Below are 20,220 nucleotides of genomic sequence, written 5' to 3'. Positions count from 1 at the left end.
AACTATGTTCACTTGCAGAGTGAAAGCAAAAGAGGTTCAGAGTGATTCATTGTGGGAGTCTGAAATAGTTCGATTGTTGTTAGGCTATTGCATATATTAGCATATATTATGCAGGTACTTGTTTATCTCTGTCAGGTTTTATACTAAATCCCAAGTCTCTAGACATTGAACCCAGTATTCATAACTTGTTTCCAGCAGAAATTCACAGACGCAGTGTAGGTAAACAAGCTATATTATTGCAGAGAGGACGGAAGTTATGTCTATAGAAAACATTTGCCTCTGCAAAAAAATTACTTTTATTTAGCTAGCTATATGCTGAGTTCTAGGCCAGAGGTGTCAAACTCACAGCGTCAAGTTGTCATCATATGACGTATCGTGACTTTTTTCTCCTTCATTAAAAGGGGGGTGGGCATGGTCAGTGCATAATGCATCTGGCCAGGGGCCACAAGTTTGATACCCCTGTTCTAGACCAAAATTACCAATTCTCTCCCTAGTGTTGATATTGGGAAAAATGTGACAAACCTAACTATACTGTTCAAAAAAATAAAGGGAACACTCAAATAACACATCCTACATCTGAATGAACGGCATGTGAAATTGATTGTCAATCAGTGTTGCTTCCTAATTGGACAGTTTGATTTCAAAGAAGTTTGATTTACTTGGAGTTATATTGTGTTGTTTAAGTGTTCCCTTTATTTTTTTCAGCAGTGTAAAATTGTACATAAATAAAATACATACAGTAACCTAATAGGAGAAATGTTGATTCCCACTTCTCCATCTCAGTCCTTTATAGTATCACAATGATTGCACACACAATAATATGTTATGCTAAAATACTACAAATGTATGTATAACATTATAAAACAGTATATAAAAATGTTTCAGAGCATATTTCTCAAATAATCTGTAAGTGGGTTTTACTCAGAGACATATCAGCCCAGAAAATGTAATAATCAAAGAGCAATTTTAATAACTTCCCACTTAAAAAATAATCAAAGAGTAATTTTAGTAACTTAAAAAAACCTCTTAGTGTTTGTTTGCTTTAATGTTAATATAAGGCATTTTGAGTATTACTTCAATGCAACTTATCTATATAATCATTTCTGGACAATTTGAAGTTTGCTGTACTGTCTTTTATCTTGCTTTTGCTATTTCTGTCCTCAAAATGATATACTGTAGAGGCAATATTTCAAAACGTATTGCAATAAAATCCTTGAATCCTTTTAACTGTTTTCTTTTAATAAACCAAGACTTTGCAGGGTTAACATATTACAAAGGGTTTAACACTCCTGTTGTTTTTATTCCATTCTGTCAGATAATGAAATAGCTGTACCTTCCTCATTAGTCTATAGTTTAACTTTTTATTGAATTAAACATGTTGATGAAATCATTCAAACCATTTTATATTTGAATAGGGTTATATCCAATTGACAAAGCCATAATCATTTGGTATTCAATCAAATTAATTACTCTTAATAGCTGCAGAAGTCTAGTTTAACTGTGTCTTTTTACATTTTACTGGGCTAGATATGGCACCCAAGGTAAATCAATATTTATAAATAAAACAAAAATGGTATAAACTAACTAATTAAAAATAAATACATATAATTATGCTTATTTATATAAAGCTGAGAGTATTCCAAAACAACTTCTATAAAGATCAACAAATGTAATTTTCTTCTTTCCTTTTGTTTCACAATATAAAAGAAGCAAAAAAAAAAGATGTCAAGAAAAGAAGACAACAAGCTCAGCACCCACAGTGGGGAAAAATTGGAGATGAGAGCCAAAAAACCTACCAGGTTATAGCCCTCTCTCAATAATTCTTTCTGCTGTAGCCTAATAAAATAGATGCAATTAGGTGATAGTTGAGAGTGGGAAGAACCAGATGGGAACTAGTTTGTCATTAAGCCATTTACATAATCATATTTGAATTTTTTTTTTTAACAAAAGCAATATATTGGTAATTACATGTTATATTTTACCATACATACAGGCTTTGGAGATTTATGTAATAGACTTGTGAAGTAGGAGGTACATACTGTACTTTGAAGGACTAAACTACTGATAACAATTACAACAATAATGCCAATTTTTTTCTGGGAAGGGCTTTTCTCTTTCCATAATCATGAAAATAAGGGAAATCAAAAATTGAAGTTGTGTTCAGTTTTAAATTCTGAGATAGTTTCTTATATGGGTGCTATAATAAGTATAAGAAAAAGTGCTTTGGTCTTCATGATGCATTCATACATTTATTTTAAAACAATTAATAAATTAATGTTATAGTTCGATTACAAATTAATGTATTCTGAGGCTTTTAGAACAGACATGGCAAACTGAAGTGGTCTCTGAGAACATGGAACTGTCAACTGTCTAAAGAACTAATTAGCAAACCAGTTTTTTGAAACCTCTCTGGATAAGGAGAGGACAGGAGACCAGCCACATCTGTTCCAGATGATTTTTTCTCACAAGGAGAATACATGCAAGATTCCTTAAAATATCAAATATCAATTAAGAAGCCAGAAAATATGCAATTGTTAACACCTCATTTTCTGTATTTAGATCTGTTCAGCCTCAATTATATTTAGGTGGGGTCCTAAAAGCAACTGAGCTCTGAAACAACTTTCTGACAATCTGACACTGGTGTTTGTCTCCAAATCTGCCATAGCCTTGTGAAATTCCTGATGTTGCTGAAACTGTTATCAGTTTATTGCTGATACTGTCTGTCTGTCATACCTGATGAAGGCAAATAAGCCTAAAATAGATCTGTGGTAGTCTCTCTTCCTTTTCATTATCAGCAAAAATATGTGATTGATTGAGAGAGAGAGAGAGAGAGAGAGAGGTATATTTATCATTGCAAATTGTATTTTACCACACATATAGACTTGACTGTCCTATTGTCTACTCTAAATACACTCTAGTGCAGATGGCGAATCTATGGCATGGGTGCCACAGGTGGCACGCAGAGCCATATCTGCTGGCACGTAAGCTGTTGCCTTAGGTCAGTTCCAATGTGCATGAGTGTGTCAGCCAGCTCATTTTTGGCTCACACAGAAGTTCTGGGAGGGCGTTTTTGGCTTCCAGAGAGCCTCCGGAGGGGATGGGAGAGGATGTTTTTACCCTCCCTTGGCTCACAGAAGCCTTTAGAGCCTGGGAAGGGCAAAACATGAGCTATTGGGCCCACTAGAAATTGGAAAACAGTCCGTTTCCGGCCTCCAGAGGGTTTCTGCAGGGGGTGAGAGAAGCTGTTTTCACCCTGCCCAGGCATTGAATTATGGGTGTGGGCACTCACACATGTGCAATAGCACACGCCTACGCTCTTTCAGCACTTGAGGGAAAAAAGGTCCACCATCACTGCTCTAGTGGCTTTAAATCATGGACTGTTTATTCCACTTGATTTATTAAGTGAACCCTAATACAGGCTAATAGGTGCTCATAGATAAGCCATCCAATGACAAGGAATAAGGCTCTACAAATCTTTTGAAATGTGTGGAAGAGTATACTGTATATGAAGCACTTTCTCTCATTAAAACGGCAGCATCTTTTCCCAGACATACACAGTTGATTTAGAAACTATTGCAATATACATGTTACGTGATGCAAACACAGCTAGGATTGACTAGAAAAAGATATGACTTGAATTGAATCATTTGAGTCTGAAATATTTAATTAGACATGGAGTTAACAGCTCATGATGAGTGTTGACCAAAATGGTCAGTATAATAAAATATGCTACTTATTGACGCCTTTAAAACATGAGTCTGAGTTTAAATGAAATAACTTTATATGGTATTGCCTCTGCTGGTGGAAGCATGTTAGACTTCCTTAATTTGATAACAATAATTTGCTTTAAATATCTGACAGTTCTATAAGGAATGGAATGGAAATGAAAGGAATAGTCCACGGAGAGGGGCGGCATACAAATCTAAATAATAAATAAATAAATTAATAATAAATAGAATAGAATAGAATAGTAAAAGAAAAAGAAAAAGAAAAACCTTTGCACAGGTTCGCCTAGTGCACCAATTGCAACCCTACTTGGATCAGGAGGTTCTTCTCACAGTCACTCATGCCCTTATCACCTCACGGTTAGATTTCAATGAACTCTATATGAGACTACCCCTGAAGAGCGTTTGGAGACTATACTTGGTCCAGAATGCAGCTGCGCGAGTTGTGGGTGCACCTAGGTACATTCACATTACACCATCCTCCGCAAACTGCACTGGCTCCCGATTGGTCTCCAGATGCAATTCACAGTGTTGATCATTACTTTTAAAGCCCTATCTTCGAAACCAACAATTTGCCTAGAGCCCTACATGGCTTAGAGCCAGACCTGGCTTTTCCAACAGGTCTGGGGCTGCTGATCTTATAGGGGTAACCAGTGAGATCTGGCCATGAATGGTATACAGAGGTTTAACTGTTTTAACTGTAAATTGTGTTTAAATGGTTTTTAGAGGTTTTGTATTACTATTATTGTTTTATATTCCTGCTGTGAGCCGCCTAGTTTCCCTAAGGAGTCGGGCAGCATAGAAATTGATTGATTGATTGATTGATTGATTGATTGATTGAATGAATGAATGAATGAATGAATGAATAAAACAAAACTTAAAACTATATATAAATGAGATGCGATGCAGGCTTTGTTGCTCAGGGGTGTTAAAAAATCACTTCTATCTAGGATCTGAGGAGTAAATTTTTATTCTCAGTTTCACTTCACCATCCCCATTTTATGGGGATGGGGGCAGGAAAATATCTTCTTTTATATCTTCAAGATCTAAAAAGTACACTTGTGTCAAAAATATTATTCAAAACATTTTACTCTTCTTTCCCTTACTTGATGGATCTCTGGAACAGAGATATTTAGGTGTTGCGGTTGACTGGCCCAGCTCCTGCCCCAGGGAATGGGGAGGTGGATGCAGGGGAAAATTCAACATGTCACAGGCCTGTGTTATTGCCAACAGAATCAGTTCAGAGTTTAGTTTCCTCCAACGAAGAAGAAGGTGGGAGTGACTCAGCAGAGGAGGGCTTGGCACACAGCCCAGGCAGTCAATCTCCCTTATCTTCCATTGATTCAGATGATGACGTTTTGGACCCACGCAAGTGCAGAATTATGCGTAGAAGAGACCAAGTAAGAACATATTACAGGAAATAAGGGAGGCCACCTGTGTTTGAGTGGGGCTCCAGTAATTAGGGCTGCTGCTATAAATAGCAGCATGTGGGTTTGGCCATTGTGGAAGAATATCTGATCTGAGTTCGTCAGGAATCCTGTGTCTTCTGGACTTTGTTGCTTTTTCACGTCTTGGAAAACAAAGCAGAGCAACGTGTGTGTGTGTCTCACTTCGTGGAAGAAGAAGGGGTGTGAAGTTTCTTCATAGCTGCTAGCTAAGTACTTAATGACTGCTTAAGGGGAATTGTACAGACTACCCAGTTGTTTTGGGACTAGTGCTCTTTGCCATACAAAAAGAGTGCTTTGTTTATTTTGCATTTTGTGATAAAGAACATTGTTTTGAATTTTCAAACGTATGTTTGTCTGTAATTTGTATCCTTGAATTTTCGGGAGGCTCCTATCAGAGAGACCGGCAGAACATTTAGGTAGCAGTTTGATTATAGTACAATAAATGCAGTGACACCTTTCATTTTTTGTTTTGGGCTTTCTGTGATTTTAAGGACATTTATAAAATGGTGATAATGATTATTCATCTTTGCCTTTTAGGATCTATAATTAATTTCAAAATGATTTACATAGATTTATGAAGTATCAGGTTACATTATGATGCTGTAGATTCTCCTCGGTGTCAGAAATATTTCAATCCTAAATATAAGTTGTTAAAGACTGGAGTGTGATTATTCATTCACAGTAATATTCCTTTTTTATTAATTCATAAAATACAAAAGAAAATAGTAGGAAAATAAGGGATGGAAAAGAGAAGGAAAAAGTGTAGGGAAAAAGGAAAAAAGAAAAAAAAAGGCATTGACTTCCAAATTCTCTTTGGTGCTGTAGAATAAGATAATAGCAACAAGCCTCCACTTTTTATTTTTACATAATAGTATAAACTAGTAGTATTTTATAGGCATCTAGTTGAATATTTCAAATATTAGAATGCTGGGTGTGCTAGACTTTTGCTTAATTCTAACAAAGCTATTGTTATATCCCTAAAATATAGTGGAAAGTCCTGCCTTTTAGGATATTGAAAGCAAACTTCTTATTTGTTGCTTCATATTCTTAAAATATTGAATTAAATGAAAAATAACATCTCAAATTTACAAGAAAGAAATTGTTACCAACTAACAACAAAGCTAGCTATTTTTGTGCATTGTAATCTATAATTGCTGTTTTAGCCCTAAATGTTCTGGGAATAATCATAGGGCTGTATGTCAAATGCTTGCAACCCTGCTGAGAAAAATAACTGGCAAGGAGGAGTCTTTTAATTTATTTAAGTTTTAATTTGTGAAAATCAAATTCCAAATAGGAAATATCAACTTCATATAACTTTGTGATGTTTGCTTTCATACACTTGTCTCTGAACCAATCATATTATACAATAGGTATTGTATAAGGCAGCAGCATTCCACCATTCCTGGTGCTAGCAGAACGGGCTAGGAGTGTGGGAACGTGTGTGCACCTGGTGCGCGTGCGTGCCCGGAGCAGGATTCGGCTTCTACAGATGTGCAGAAGTTGAATCTCACACGATAAATGCACTTTTTTACAAATAGTTCTAGTTTTTGCTTTTCTTTTTAAACAACGATTAATTGACCTATAATAAGAATATGTATTTAGGCTTTACTATTTTCCTTTTCACATTCATTTGAGCAATAGTAATTTTAGAGTTGTGATAAAAAGTTTGCAATTAATTTTTAATAATAAATTTGACAATCCCTTCTCAATTTGCATGAAATTTGTTTTTGCAGACTCAATTCTCTGAAAAAGATTGTAAGGATCAGTAAACTAGTTTTGTGGCACATGCCTAAAAGGATCATACCGTATATACTCGAGTATAAGCCGACCCGAGTATAAGCCGAGGCACCAATTTTTGCCACAAAAACTGGGAAAACGTATTGACCCAAGTATAAGCCGAGGTTAGAAAATGCAGTGGCTACTGGTAACTTATAAAAATGGAAAACAATAAAATTACATTAATTGAGACATGTTTTAGAATATTTATTTTAAAGAAAACCAGTAAACTAGCTCTGTAAATTTAAAAGAGGGTAAACAAATTAACAATATTAACAATAAATTAAAAAGTAAAAAAAGTAGCTCGATCAGGAACAAAGCTAAAACCTAAGAGTTAAAATCCTTCAAAACTGGATTCCTTCTCATCATTAATTGGATTTACATTATTGTTCTGTTTTTATATATCCTGTGAGCCACCCTGAGTCCTTGGAGAGGGATTGCATACAAATCCAATTAAATAAATAAACAAACAAACAAACAAACAAACAAATAAGTGTATCCAAAGAAGAGCTTCAGCATTAGCTGCTGTGAGGTTATCAGCATAGAAAACCAAATAGATAGATAGATAGATAGATAGATAGATAGATAGATAGATAGATAGATAGATAGATATAGATAGAAAGATAGACAGACAGACAGACAGAAAAATAGATAGATAGATAGATAGATAGAAATAGATAGATAGATAGATAGATAGATAGATATAGAAAGATAGATAGATAGACAGACAGACAGAAAAATAGATAGATAGATAGATAGATAGAAATAGATAGATAGATAGATAGATATAGATAGAAAGATAGATAGACAGACAGACAGACAGACAGATAGAAAAATAGATAGATAGATAGATAGATAGATAGATAGATAGATAGATAGATAGATAGATAGATAGATAGATAGATATAGATAGAAAGATAGATAGACAGACAGACAGACAGAAAAATAGATAGATAGATAGATAGATAGATAGATAGATAGATAGATAGAAATAGATACAGATAGATAGATAGATAGATAGATAGAAATAGATACAGATAGATAGATAGATAGATAGATAGATAGATAGAAAGAAAAATAGTTAGATAGAAAAATAGATAGATAGAAATAGATACAGATAGAGAGATAGATGATAGATAGATAGATAGATAGATAGATAGATAGATAGATAGATAGATAGATAGACAGACAGATAGATATAAAGATAGACAGACAGATAGAAAAATAGATAGATAGATAGATAGATAGATAGATAGATAGATAGATAGATAGATAGATAGAAAGAAATAGATACAGATAGATAGATAGATAGATAGATAGATAGATAGATAGAAAAATAGATAGATAGAAAAATAGATAGATAGAAAGATAGACAGATAGAAAAAGAATTCCTGTCTAGCTCTGCCTCATAACACATTATTAGATCCTATCCAAGCAAGGACAGCAACTACCACAAAATACCATTTTTTAAACAGTTTAAATCCTTTCAAAGGAGGGGGAGGAGAATCTGACAGCAGGGGGCCTTTTTAATCCGACTCACCATTGCAAATGGCTGCCTTCTTTGCTTGAGCTAAGGAGAGGAACTACGGCGTGCCAGAGGGGACAAAAGCTGGTGCCTCCTCGCTCTGGCTCAAGCAATGGCGCCCTCGTGTGGTGACTTTGTCAATGACCCGAATATAAGCCGAGGCTGTGTTTTTCAGCCCATTTTTGGGGCTAAAAAACTCGGCTTATACTCGAGTATATACGGTACTTATTTTATTATTTCTAAAAACTGGTTTTTCCATTGCTCCACCAAAAGACATTTTGGCCAGTATGTTTTATACTAACTACCCTTTCTAGACAGAAAAGGGCTGGCTACATTATCAGCATCTTTCAGTGTTTGACTATTACAACGCATTCTATTGTGAAGTACTTTTGAAAACAACATAATAAATTTAATTTGTGCACTATGCTGTGTCATTTCTTTAACTATAAATTTTTTTAGAAATTGGCCCAAGGTATTATCTTTTCTGAGATACTTACAATATGCTGTTCAGAAATTCTTCAACATTTCTGAAATGTGGTTTATATCTCACCTTTTTCCTAAAGATGGATGGTATTGTGCATGGATATGTCCCTTAATTTTATTCTACAACAACAATCCTGTGAGATAGATAGGGATGAAAGACAGTGACAGTATCAAGCTCACAATCCATTCGGTTAATCAATATATGACACTGGTACTCAGATTGGAGTTCAGCTGCCTCCAAACTAATTTATTTCATTCCTATAGAAATTCTATATTTATTACTCTAGTTCAATCACTTTGGCTTATGAATTTCCAGGAACTTTTAAACTGCTTTCCCATCTATGAAACATTGAGTCATATCACTAGCTAACTAAGGAATATATTCTGGGGAATTTAGCAGTAGCCCCTTTATACAGTCAAAGGAGATTGATAATATTGGATGGGCTGTTGTTATCAGGACATTTGCAACCTCCATAAGTTTTTTTTTTAAAAAAATTAGTAGAATATAATTTCTATCACATGTTTTTAACACAATAAAGTAATATTTATAATCATATTTAAAGATACAATTATTGTTTATTACCACAAAGAATATATATTTGATTACATTGTTTATAACCAAAAATGTACTATATGCTCTGTATGTTATATATTTCATTACAATATGTATCCTATTTTGAAGATTGTTTCAGATGACAATAGTGAATTGTATGTAGCCCCATCCAACTTGCTAAAATTTCATATCAATGGCTTTAGATACAATTGCTGCAAAAGGTTAATTTGCAAGATATTGCATTGTTTGTGTTACAGTGCTAATGAGAAGATAGCATTAATTAAAGAGACATAAATCCTGGTTACTATTGCTTCAATAAAAAGGAGATAAATAAGCAGAGATAAATTCTGGTTGCTATTTATGGTGGAGATTTTATTTAGGGTGGCAATTGGCAAAATTGGATCTCCTTAGCATATGCACCCAAGGCCAGAATTAACCAATGTGACAACTGTTAAAAGCTCATCTGTGGGAGGACTTGGTATCTGTATCTCTTCATGGCCATTAAGGTAGAGAACCCAGTAACAGTGAAGCTTTAACATCTGAGAAAGCCAGGATGGAAGAATCACATATTATACACGGTACACTGCCAACATGATGCAGCTAGGGACAGGGGCATTTCTGAACTAGGAAGAAAATATAGCACCAAAATATAGTATTTGGGTAGCTGCTGGTAAAAATGACATATACACTCAGCTCATTTTGCAACTATTGGTATCATTCTTAGAAGGGTGTCATACAAACTAATATAATTTTAAAGAGTCATAGCACCATGCTGCCTGAGAACTTTGCAAAACTCTGCAGCCCAGAGTTGTTGGATGTGAGTTGGATGGCAAAAACATTTTCTAAATTAATTAAACCAATAAATAAAACTCTACGAACAACAAGCAGCTGCTAATTTTGTTTTGCATTTTTCAGGAGACACTGATAGACTGGTGTGATGAAAAAGAACTTAACTTGATTTTAACAACTGGAGGAACAGGATTTGCACCAAGAGATGTCACCCCAGAGGTGAGATTGTTCATCTTTTAAACTATTAATGTTTCTCAAATACTAACATTGTTTTTTATATATAGTGCTTCGGAACTTGTATATTTGATGTAATATGAATATTCTGTTTCTTAAAGAAATCAAAATACCTTTATTAAACAACTGAGAAACATAGAATTTATTTTACTTGACTTTACTTGCATCAAAAGGTTTGTATTTTGTCTCTAGGCTACTTTGCAATGTTCCTGTTTATCTTGCATAACACATACCCCTAGTTCAGACATGGAAATTTTTCTTTGGTAGTGATATTCAGGGTAGAAAATATTGCAAATCCTTAAGGCAAATCAAATCAAACATCTTATTATAATATTTTACAAGCCTATATAGTAAAAGAAAAGAATAATTTAATACAGATGCAATGAATATGAATTTGGGCAAACTCTGGGAAACAATGGAGGACAGGGGCACCTGGCGTGCTATGGTGCATGGATTCACGAAGAATCGGACAGAATTGAGCAACTGAATAACTACAATAATTTAATATGACAATTTGTTATTGGGTGAGGAATAGGGACAATAATCCAACATATGTAATTAAATGTTTTGCATAATTGTATAACTTTATGACCACCTTGTATGTGAGTGTAGAGTTAGTATCCCTTAAAAAGTAATAACTTTAAATTTTATCACCCTCAAATTTAGCGATGATTGGGAAGATTAGAGTGTGTCTTGGGGCATCATAAACAGGACACTGATATCCTTGTGGCAAGTTCCTCATCTTCCTATTTGGGGTCCTAATTTGGTTGGTACCGTTCACTTTATTTTTGCAAACTCTGCTCTCATACCAGATTATTATTGTTTAGAAATATTTATGGTATGGTGATCAGCTACACTTTTCATTTGAGATATTTGGCATGGTCCATAAATGAATATTTCTTATGTATACAGTATTACCATTCTAGATGCTTAATATATATTTTAACAAAATTATGTCCTTTTAGCACATCTATCATTTGTTCTTTAATAGGTTCTATAAAATTAAATTATGTTTACATATTTCGATAAAGAAATTACTTAAAGTTAGGTAGACTGACGTTGTTCTGTTGGGTGGGTGTAGATAGAATATCCGTTTGATGGTGATACCACTATTCATATTTCTAAACATCATGTAATGTTTAGACACTCCATGTAAATAAAAGGAGAATTTTTATGTATTGAGTGATCCTCAGATCAAATGATTTTTGTGATAGTTTGCTCCAGTGATATAATTTTAGATTGATTCAAAATTGCAGAAGAGAATAATGTTCTTACTACACCAAATACAATAAATAGTTGATTAGGTTTAAAGATGCCACAAAACTTTCTTTATTATTTAAACTGAAATGTTGGTTAGCTTAGGTCTGCTATTTGGTTTGGAGATTTTATTCATTGATTTTATAATAATTGCAGATTGTTTAAAGTCTCTAGAATGAAGCAGCACTCGTATGTATGTATGTATGTATGTATGTGTGTGTGTGTGTATGTATGTATGCATGCATGCATGCATGTATGTGTAAATGAATGAATGAATGAATGAATGAATAAATAAATAAATAAATAAATAATATATATATACCCAAAGTAAATGCAATATTTACAATGCTAAAAATAATATCAAAGATAAAGGTGAAGTAAGAGAGAAATTTGATAATTTTTATTTTTTTATTTTATTTTTTCCAAAGCAGTATTATTTAAAAAAAAAGATGGAATCAAAGGATTACCGTGAAAGACAAATTTAAAGTACCATATTAAAGAAGTAATCATATTAAAGACTGTTCTCTCATCTAAGATGGTTTCCGGAGCCAAAGTGCCAATATGGATAAAAAACTTTTATACCCCTCTCTGGTGATGCTTCTTAACATATATGATACTTCAGTTTTGTTTTTGTTTGCCGAGATGTTAACTGCCTGGTGTTCTTATTATAATTTCAAAGTATCTAAACCACATTTTTGCTGGATTTGTGCACTAGAACTCCACAATACAGCACACTAACTGCTGACCCTGAATCATGGCAAGTTTTTAAAACTTCTCTATTCCTTTACAACCCCTTGAAAATATTCTCTGTTCTCTTATGATTCAGTGCCAGGTAATTATTACTTTGGCTCTTCGTCCATGTTTTCAGATAAACTTTCCCTTATCACATAATCATACAGTGGAAGACAAGTTAGTATTTTCTCTATATGAAGATACTATCTCTACAATTTGTAGATGTGTTAAATCTTGACGCTTGTTGTGGAAAATATTAAAGTTTGTTGCAAAATCAAAACCAAAAGCACACACAGATGACTGATTCAGTTGGATTCAATAACTTCTCTATAAATAATGTAATATTGATAATAATATATATATTTCCAATACCACAAGTAGAATTCTTCTACTTTAATCAGTTAAAGGCAGCAGAGAACAGTTAATTTCATTTCAGCAGAGTTCACAAGCACAGAGAGCAGAATGGAAAGTGAGCTATTCTTAGTTTCAATTCTCTGTACAGACTCAGTTGTGTTTAGCTCCCATTGGCTGACTTAGTTGCTATACCTATTCATTGGCTGACCTCGTTAACACTGGCTCTCCCAGTCATGAATATTCTAATAGCAAATAGTTGGAACAAATGTCACTATGCCTCCATCATATCAACTCCAGCTCTCTAAAACCGGTAATATGTGTCAGATCCATCTTATCAATAAGAAATCATTGACCCTATACTGTATATCATACATGATGAGTATGTCTCTTGAATCACCTCTACAGTTCCCATCCTAGCAATTTATAATATTAAATTATCTATTTTAGAAAATATATTTTTTTCTCTTGTATGTAGACTATAGATATTTTTCTCTAAGGTTTTCCTAAAATCTCTTCGTTTTAGAGAAAGCTGTTAAAAGTTGGTTTCTCCCCCCCCCCCCCCAAGGCACTGAATTAGCAAGCTTATTGCCTGGAAACTGTATAGCTGGGTAGATATTGTTGGTTTGGCGACAATATTTCTTGTTTATTGGATTGTTTTATTTTTCTCCTTTTACTGTAACTGTTAACTGACTTGAATCACATCTCATACAATGGGCAGCCATAAATCTTCCGTAAATAATTAAACATAGTATTGCCAGATTTTTTTTTAAAAAAAGATTAATCTCTTTATATCTTCCTGCAAGATGTTCTGCACTAACTGGTTTAAAGTCATTAACTTGCTAGCCTCTGCCTGTTTAAAGAGTGGCCTGAGCCTTTGAAGGCACCAGGCTCGTCTAGTGCCTTGCCCACAAAGGGCTTGCCTTAGTCAGCACCTGCAGCCCCCAAATCTCCCACTACTTGCCATTTTTTATTTCAAATTGTCAGCAGCTACCGTATTTTTCGCTCCATAAGACGCAGTTTTTTTCCTCCCAAAGTAGGATGAAAAATCAGCCACGTCTTATGGAGCGAAGATGCAGGCAGGGAGGGGGGGGAGGCGCTGGAGCAGAGGGGGGGGGGCGGCGATATACTCATCTGGAGACCGCCGCCTCTGTCGCCGCCTCTCCTCTTTCCAACCCCGAAGAGAGCCGCGCCTTTCGGCCTCTGGAAGTGCTGGGCCGGGGGACGCCTCCACCCTGCAGGTTTAGGAGGCGGAGCGGCACCGGAGGAGCGTTGGCGGTTCCGAGCCTTTGGGAAGGCTACGGGAATCGCTTCAGGAGGCGGGGAGGTCTCGAAGACCAAAAACCCAGCCAGTCGCTCGCAGCCGGCCGCCGCCTGTGCAAAGTTTGGCTGCGAACTCGGCTGGCTAGCTGCTGCCTGGCCCCCTCCCTCCCGGAAGAGGGTCTCCCTTTGCACCACCAGCGGCGCTCCCCCCGCCAGCCAGCCAAGCCCCGCGCCCGCCGGAGCCAGCTCTTCGCTCTTCCCCCGCTGCCCGCCGCGTTTGCAGGAGGTGGGGAGGGTCGCCAAGGCCAGGAGGGACGCCGCTGCCCCCCCTTCCCTCTCTCTGCCCGCCGCTGCGCCTCCTGCTGAGCCCCCTCGGCCTTGCGCGGCGCCTGTCAGAGGAAGCTGCCCTGTCCCGGCCAGGATTCGGGGGCGAGGTCGTCAGGGTTTGAGGAGCCCTAAACCGCCCACAGCAGAAAAACAGAAAAAATAAGGGAGAAAGAGAGAGAGAGAAAGGAAGAGGAGAGATAGAAAGGGGGAGAGAGAAAGAGGGAGAGATAGAGAAGGAGAGAGAGAAAGAGAGAGATACAAAGAGAGTGAGTGAGAGAAGGAGAGATAAGAGAGAGAAAGAAGGACAGAGAGAAAGAAAGAGAGGGACAGAGAGAAAGAAAGAGAGGGACAGAGAGAAAGAAAGAGAGGGACAGAGAGAAAAAGAGGGACAGAGAGAAAGAAAGAGAGGGACAGAGAGAAAGAAAGAGGGACAGAGAGAAAGAAAGAGAGGGATAGAGAGAAAGAAAGAGAGGGACAGAGAGAAAGAAAGAGGGACAGAGAGAAAGAAAGAGAAGAACAGAGAGAAAGAAAGAGAGGGACAGAGAAAGGAGAGGAGAGATAGAAAGGGGGAGAAAGAGGGAGAGATAGAGAAGGAGAGAGTGAAAGAGAGAAATACAAAGAGAGTGAGTGAGAGAAGGAGAGATAAGAGAGAGAAAGAAAGAGAGGGACAGAGAGAAAGAAAGAGAGGGACAGAGAGAAAAAGAGGGACAGAGAGAAAGAAAGAGAGGGACAGAGAGAAAGAAAGAGAGGGACAGAGAGAAAGAAAGAGGGACAGAGAGAAAGAAAGAGAGGGACAGAGAGAAAGAAAGAGAGGGACAGAGAGAAAGAAAGAGAGGGACAGAGAGAAAGAAAGAGGGACAGAGAGAAAGAAAGAGAGGGACAGAGAGAAAGAAAGAGAGGGACAGAGAAAGGGAGAGAGAGAAAGAGAAAGAAAGGTAGAGAGAAAGAGGGAGAGATAGAAAGAAAGAGAGAGGGGGGCTTGTTTGTATATTTTCCCAATTCCCCTAGGGCAGTGTTATTGTAATAAATATTTTAGCCTACTTTTTGGCTCAAAATATTTTTTTTCTATTTTCCTCCTCTAAAAACTAGGTGCGTCTTATCAGCAGGTGCGTCTTATAGAGCGAAAAATACGGTATTTTGTGTACCTCTTTTAGGCTTCAAAGTGGTAGACAGAGCTGGCCCAAAGGAGAAGCCATAGGGCAAGCGGCTCCATAAATCGAACTGCTGCACCCCAGCAGAGGAAGAGATTGGGACCTTCCCTTCCCCGTGTCAGCCCGCCCCCCCCCCCAGGCTCCTAAAGGGCCCAAGGCTGCGGAGAAAGCGGAGCCCTATATGCATAAGCTCTTACAAAAGCTTTGCGACCAGACTTCACTGAGGTATTTATTTGAACCTTGCACACCAGCCGCTTCATCTACAACCCTGGGGGAAGGTTGTACTACCTCCCCACCCATGGCGCAGCTGGCCTTGGACAGTCTGGTTATTGCCAGAGGCAATGAGGATGTCTGGTCTACCCCAGTTCCTACTCAGAAGACAACTCAAAATCTTGAGGTCCCTCCAGTGTCATCCTCACTGGCACCTGTCTCCACAGGAGCCACTATCACTCTAGACCATGCTACTCTGCAGATGTTGCTGTCCTCTACAGTTAGCAGGACCTTTCAGCATTCCTACAATCTCTAGGCAGGCCTTCCTCAGTGGACCCTGAACAGCCTCCTCCCAAGCCTGAGCCAAATCCCAGGCTTCAAGGCACTAACTACTACTCTGATGTATCTGACAAGGAGATTGCGGAACCCCTAGTGGATCTAGACTATGAGCTGTTGGAAGAAGAGGGGTTTCCCCACGATCAACATGTCTCCAATGCTCTTGTTCCTCTGGGCCTATTCAAGTCCCTACATTATAAGGCTCGCATTATGGTGGTTGGAAACATGCTCCTGTTCCTGCTTCCTTGGGCTCTTAACTCTGGACCTGCTATTCACAGAGTTCATGCCAGAGATGGATGTATTTTTGGCTCCACAGCTATTCCTGGACAATGTCCAGCACCAATGGTTGGCTCTGGCTTCTGGACCCACGCCATCTTCACTTGATCATAAACATTTCAACATGGGTCCAGAGTTGGCCTCTCTCCTCACTGTACCTCTAGTGGGTGCTCCGGTGGTAACCTTGAATTCTCCGATCACTATGCTGGGTGATTCTGAAGAGCTGCTGAGGACAGAAGACAAAAACACTGAACAAGCCCTTATTAAGGCCCACCAAATGGCCGCTTGGGTGATGAAGACACCCTTCCTCACATGCTCCTCATTGATCTGGCTGCACCTCATCCAAGAGCACATTTCAGTATCTAACACAACAGTGTAACAGGACCTAAACAAGATCTTCAGGGCCACCCAATTTGCAGCATATGCTACCCTTCATGCCGCCAAGATGATAGTGGCTTCCATGGCTCCAAGGCATATGCACTGACCGAGCCAGTGGTCCATAGACACCCACCACAAGTGGTGCCTGGCAACCACCCTATTCCGGAGCCAGTATCTGTTTGGTAACGCTTTGGACCTGATACTCATTGAAACCCGAGATAGAAGGAAGCTCCTGTCTTCCCTTTTGTGGAAAGGAAACTTCTGCCAGTTCCCCTATTTCTGACACCCCTTTCGAGTAACTGACCAAGGCTTCAGTTTCTCCCAGCTACACGGTCAGTCTGGATCTTGACAGTGCCAGCCTATGGATAGATCTTAGAGAGGGAGGCAATTCAAGCAACCTTTCAGGGGATGAGGGGAGTCCTCGGAGAGAGGCGGCATAGAAACCCAATTAATAATAAATGGGGGGGACAATCCTTCCATCATTTCAGATATGGTGCTCCCCAATCTTCCCATAGGCGTTGGCTTGCTCTCTTCACCTTGGTCTGGGAGCAAACCACCCATAGACAGATTCTGGACACAGTTAACTAAAGTCTTTCTCTAGAATTTCTCTTCCCCAGAGATTTTTCATCGGATTTCCCACATCCAGGATGCCTTCCAAGAAAACCCTCATGGGTGAAACAATCTGGATATTCATGCCACCCAGTAGGGACAGGAGTACTATTCCATCCCCTTAGTTGTCCCCAAGCCTCGGGGGATGGAGGGCAATTCTAGATCTAAAGTGTCTGAACCATTATATTAAATATAGGCAAAAAATAAATATATTTGATATATAAATATATTAAAATGCATTCCCTTCAATCTATCCTGGGGTGCATATGGCAGGGGGATTTCCTGGCTTCCTTGGGCCTGACCGAGGCCTACATGCATATACCGATTAACTTTCTACACCAGCAGTACCTTTGGTTTTGCTATGCAGGTAGGCATTTTCAATATAGGTTCTCACCTTTGGCCTCTCCTCTGTCCCAAGGGTTTTCACAAAGGTCCTGGTGATGGTGGCTGCTCATCTCAGGTCCATACCCATGTGTGTCATGTTACCTGGATGACATTCTAATTCAGACATCCTCCAGTCAACTTATGAGGCGCCATCTCCAAATACCGGTAACCATTTCCACACTATGACAGCACAGGTTCTCCATCAACTTGGAAAAGAGACACCTCTCCCTGTCTACTTCCCTCCTTCACTTGGGAGCCTTTATAGATACCTTAGAGCAGTGATTTTCAACCTTTTTTGAGCCACGGCACATTTTTTACATTTACAAAATCCTGGGGCACACCACCAACCAAAATGACACAAAATGACACTCTAACACAGTACATATTATATATATAGTTAATAATATAGTTTCTAAATGAATTTATACTCACTTAGGAGGCCATATACAATATAGATAAGATTGTAATGCCTTGTGGTGCATTGTATATCACCCTGTGCTGGGGCTTCTTATAAAAAGAAAAAGATCAAATATCTATATATACCATCAGGATAGACATAACCAGCTGAGGCTGAGGCTTCATCTAATGATGGCAACATTTACCTCCAGTCCTGACCAGGATTGGAAATCGGGACCATGGGGAGGAGTAGCAGCTTCAACTACTTGCCGCGGTCACACGATAAGTGCACAGCAGCCCGAGCAGGGACCTTCCTGGATGTGGATGAGAGGCAGCCTACTATTGGTTCATTACTAGTGGTTGGGATGAATCCTAGAAGGTGATTGGTCAGTGAGCATTCCATGTGCCTCCACTCTTCCTGTTGGTGATAGTTGGAGGGATTGTGAAGGGAATGTTTATGTTTGGATGGAGGGGGCTGGCGGCAGGCCGGATAAATGGCTTCCATGGGCCATATCCGGCACGTGAGTCGTAGTTTGGGGACCCATGTTTAATTTCCCCACGGCACACCTGACCATGTCTCACAGCACACTAGTGTGCAGCGGCACACTGGTTGAAAAACACTGCCTTAGAGTGCCGGGTTCCCCTTTACCAAAAGAATCAGGAAAGCATCAAGAACTTTGCTGCACAGGTACAACGGGAACGTAGTGTCTCCCTGGCCCTCTTGTCCACTCTCCTGGGGAAAATGATTTCATGTATTTCTATCACCTCTTGGGCATGCCTATACTCTAGGAATCTTTAATAGTTCCTTTTACCATTCCAGAAGGTGGGCGGCAGCAATTCGGCATCCAGAGTCCTGGTCCCTGCAGACATCCACCGCTCCCTCTCTTGGTGGCACTCAGTAGCAATCTCCCGGGGATGCCTCTTCTGGGATCCACCCAGGGTAGTTGTCACAATGGACGCAAGCTTGAACGGCTGGGGTGCTCACTCGCAAAGATGGATAGCTTAGGGATGCTGGTCACCTCTGGAGTCCATAGTCTCGATCAACTGGCTGGAGCTTCAGTCAGTGCTTTGGCCCTCAAACACATCAACTGGTTGTCATGTCCTAGTCCTTACAGACTATATCACCACCAAGGCAAATGTCAATTGCCAGGGCGGTGCCCACTCATGGACTCTAATCCAGGATGTGCTCAACTGAGTTGTGGGTAGAGAGATAACTGCTCTCCCTTTCAGCAGACCATATCTCCAGAGTTTCCAATACCCAAGCGGACTGCCTCAGTCAGAGAGAGGTGGGCCATGCAGAATGGTGCCTGCACCCATCCCTCTTCCACAACATCACAAACTGGTTCAGCTTCCCACGGGTTGACGTGTTCACAACCCCAGAGAACTCCCAGCTCTCAAGGTTCTTCTCTCGATTTCCATTCCAGGGAACAGAGGGGGTGAACATCCTCCGAGGGCAGTGGCCAGCTGACCTTCTCTATGCATTCCCCCATTGCCGATTCTGCCTCAAGTAATACAGAAGGTGCTGGAACAGCGGGCAGAGGTGACCTTGTTGCCGCCTCATTGGATATGGAAGGCATGGTTTACGGACCTGAAAGCCCTGTCTGTGTCTCCGCCATGCTAGATACTGATGAACAAGTTGTCGCTCAGCCAGGGGGCATTGGTACACCCAGATCCCCAGTAATACCAACTGACCCCGGGGCAATTGAGTGGTGCTTTCAGGCAGTAGGGCTATGATCCAGATGTCATTCTCACCATCCAGACATCTTGTTGGCCCTCCATGGAGAAAATTTTTCCTGCGATGTGGAAATCCTTTTGGCTTCTGGTGTGCATCAGAGGGTCTGTCGCCTACTCACATACCTCTTCCAAAGGTGCTGAAATTCCTCCAGCAGGGGTTGGCCATAGGTATTTCCCCCAACAATCTCCATTGCCAAGTTGCATCCCTATCCTCTATTCTCTCTTGTGCCCAGGTGGATTCTCTGGCGCAATTTCCAATTGTTCACTGGTTTTTTTATGGGGC

At 39.2% G+C, this 20,220-nt stretch overlaps 1 protein-coding gene across 10 annotated transcripts in view; it reads left to right on the top strand.

Moving 5' to 3' along the window:
* GPHN (gephyrin) overlaps positions 1-20,220 on the top strand; it is a 255,398-nt gene that overhangs the window by 103,347 nt on the left and 131,831 nt on the right. For all 10 annotated transcript variants that reach the window (XR_011559725.1, XR_011559728.1, XR_011559726.1 and 7 more), the window contains one exon: positions 10,426-10,518. Coding sequence is in view for 7 of the 10 variants with exons in the window: in XM_070759242.1 (XP_070615343.1) it covers positions 10,426-10,518 (93 nt within the window). In the remaining 3 variants the exon portion in view is untranslated. The remainder of the gene's footprint in view (positions 1-10,425; positions 10,519-20,220) is intronic.

This window comes from Erythrolamprus reginae, chromosome 1 (genome assembly GCF_031021105.1).
Source record: "Erythrolamprus reginae isolate rEryReg1 chromosome 1, rEryReg1.hap1, whole genome shotgun sequence".
Classification (NCBI taxonomy): Eukaryota; Metazoa; Chordata; class Lepidosauria; order Squamata; family Dipsadidae; genus Erythrolamprus; species Erythrolamprus reginae.
The sequence above is the reverse complement of the archived record's forward strand: the minus strand, read 5'-3'. Positions and strand labels throughout refer to the sequence as shown.